This window comes from Cyprinodon variegatus, unplaced genomic scaffold (genome assembly GCF_000732505.1).
Source record: "Cyprinodon variegatus isolate N-32 unplaced genomic scaffold, C_variegatus-1.0 Scaffold526, whole genome shotgun sequence".
NCBI lineage: Eukaryota > Metazoa > Chordata > Actinopteri > Cyprinodontiformes > Cyprinodontidae > Cyprinodon > Cyprinodon variegatus.
The window spans coordinates 88,154-90,568 of record NW_015150979.1 but is presented as its reverse complement, the minus strand read 5'-3'; the positions used below and the strand labels follow the sequence as shown (position 1 = coordinate 90,568).

The 2,415-nt window shown below is 40.9% G+C and overlaps 2 protein-coding genes across 3 annotated transcripts in view; both read right to left on the bottom strand.

The window, feature by feature from the left end:
- The window catches only part of larp4 (La ribonucleoprotein domain family member 4), a 17,386-nt gene extending 16,660 nt beyond the window's left edge, over positions 1-726 (bottom strand). The window contains exon 1 of one of the 2 annotated variants that reach the window (XM_015391150.1): positions 200-726. In XM_015391150.1, coding sequence (XP_015246636.1) covers positions 200-316 — 117 coding nt within the window. In that variant the 5' untranslated portion in view covers positions 317-726. The remainder of the gene's footprint in view (positions 1-199) is intronic. The other variant, XM_015391151.1, reaches the window with a different exon arrangement.
- Positions 727-1,774: 1,048 nt separating this feature from the next.
- Positions 1,775-2,415, bottom strand: part of pfkm (phosphofructokinase, muscle) — an 18,249-nt gene continuing 17,608 nt past the window's right edge. The window contains exons 22-23 of the mRNA XM_015391158.1: positions 2,129-2,234; positions 1,775-2,034 (exon numbers count right to left, since the gene is read on the bottom strand). Of these exons, the coding sequence (XP_015246644.1) occupies positions 1,896-2,034; positions 2,129-2,234 (245 nt within the window). The 3' untranslated portion in view covers positions 1,775-1,895. The remainder of the gene's footprint in view (positions 2,035-2,128; positions 2,235-2,415) is intronic.

The following is a 2,415-nucleotide window of genomic DNA, read 5'->3' as shown; positions in this document are numbered from 1 at the left end:
TGGCATGAAAAGCCCCCCACTGTGTAAAAATAACACAAAAAATATATATATATTCAAGTTAATTAGAAATGACAAAAACTGATCGGGCTATCATTCAATCAAATGTTCTTCTAAGAAGGGTGCGTTTTGTCAGAACCAAATCGAGTGAGCTCAAGTCTCTTAGCTAGCTAACTGAGAAGCTAAAGAAGGCCTCACTCACCATGCCGCCTGACCCTCCCTCGCTCCCCAGCGGAGCCTCGTCCTTCCCACCGCTCTTCGGTCCGGGATCAGCCTCCTCCTGCAGCAGCGGTGGCTCTCCGCTCTGGTCTGAACTCATCAGCCGCTCCTGACTCACTTCCACCCCGTCGCGTTCTCCCGGCCCCCCGCCTGTCGCCGCCACCTACTTCCCGAACACCGGCTGTTTTGCAGTGAATCGAGCTCGTCTCCTGGTGAACTGGATGGGCCAGCAGCACACTCCAAGCTAGCAGGCTAGCGCGCTATGAATCAACGAAGCGGGCTAACAAGCTAGCTCAGTGAATTAGGTTCGTACGCTTGAATAAGAACAGTAGAAGCGACGCCAAAACATGACTCCTTTTATACCAGGGTCTCCGCTGGAGTTTTATCAGTTGGTAAACCACTAAGCGACTTCGCAAGACGCATTCCTTATCGGGCAAGTGGAGCGGACACTGGGGACATGCACCTATCCTCAGCACACAGACCGCCGACGTCCCGGCTACCACCGCGAGTTCTCGTTGACCTTTGGAGAAACCGTTTTTTTTCTCTTCCGCTTCCTGTAGTTTTTTTATTGTAGTTTTATCTTCATAACATAAACCCCAGAACTGAACGGGAACTCTCTTAACATTGGTATTGCAATACAACAAAAAAGTAAAAATTCTTAATAAATACGTGAAAAGCATGTTAAAAATGTAATGCTTAAATGTTTTGGCAAATATTATACTTAATGATAATTATATATCTTTTGAAAAAAAAAGGGTTAAAAATTCTTTAAAAACTACTGGCTTGATAACAATTACAGCACCAACTATAAACAATAGCAATTTAATAGCAATTTTCATTAATATATGGTGAAACTAGTGAATGAAATCTTTTAATGTGGTAAACGTTGCAATACGCTTATGCACACATGCCGTCAACAGGAGGATCATGGCTATGCACCTTTTCTTTCTTTGGTATCTTCTTCCTCTTGACTATTTGAGCTGATGTAACGAGTAAATGTCTCCACTGTGAGATCAATAAGTCAATCAATCAAATGGTGCTCAGAAATTACCCCTTATTTTGACTATTCAGTGATCCTTCATTTCTCAAATGAAAAAGCAAGGCTCCTGATGTAATCAGCTGTCTATTTTTACTCTAAAATGTAAAGATGGTGAACAATGACAATTTAAGCTGAGGGTAGAAGGTTTTTTGTCAGCAAAACTCTTTATCTACACAGACCACTGGTTTAAAAAATAGATTTAACTTACTATTACTGGTAAATCATTTTTTATCAGTCAGTTAATGAGTAATTGTGATGTTAAGAGCAACCCACCTGCTAGTAATATTTTGAGTGCATAAAAAATGCTTAAGGTTCTAATATAAAGGGTTATGGCAGCATGCTGGATTGTTTATCTTCAGAAAATGTAAATTACGACCTATGAACATCTGCAATTCCATAGGGTTAAAAGCAAATAAAGACACACCCAATAATTTGGTCACTTAAAAACATCTTTTTATACTAGTGGACACATGTGAACCACTAAATGTAATTAAAAACAAAACAAAAACATATCTGTAAAGTCAGCAGCTCTTTTATTAAGGCACATAGACAAGTGGTTGGATTTGAAAATTAAAAACAAATAACTGAACAGAGGAAAATACCTAAACCAACCACCGACTCTAAAACAAAAACGCTCATTCTACTTGTGGCCTCCTCTCTTGCCGAGCACATGCTCCATGTCAGCGTGTTCGGATGTGTCCAATTTGATGTCATACTTGGCCAGGATCTTCATGATGGGCCTGATCTTCAGCCACCACTGTGTCTTTGGGATGCGGTGCCTGCGGTGAAGAGAAGGAGAGGGATCAGCCGTCATTACAACTGATGCTCTTCCCAGCACAATATTTGAGTTTAGAAGGCAGCTGTGCGGCTTACTCAAAATCTGTGTCAGCTTTCAGATCAGCAAGAGGCTGGAAGGTGAGCGCCCTTTTCCTCATGCCCAGCACACATGCGGAGTCTGGTGTGTTGGCAAAGATGCGACCTAAGAGGGCCACAAAAATCAAACAATGAATCCAAAAAGCTCTCACTATGCGAGAGCAAAGTAGTGGTTTACAAACCATACAAGTCCATGTCTACTGATTAGAACACAATAATTATAATTTAAATGACAAAATATCAAAAAGTTAATATATTTCTACATAAGGATTACTTTTTTCAAAGTT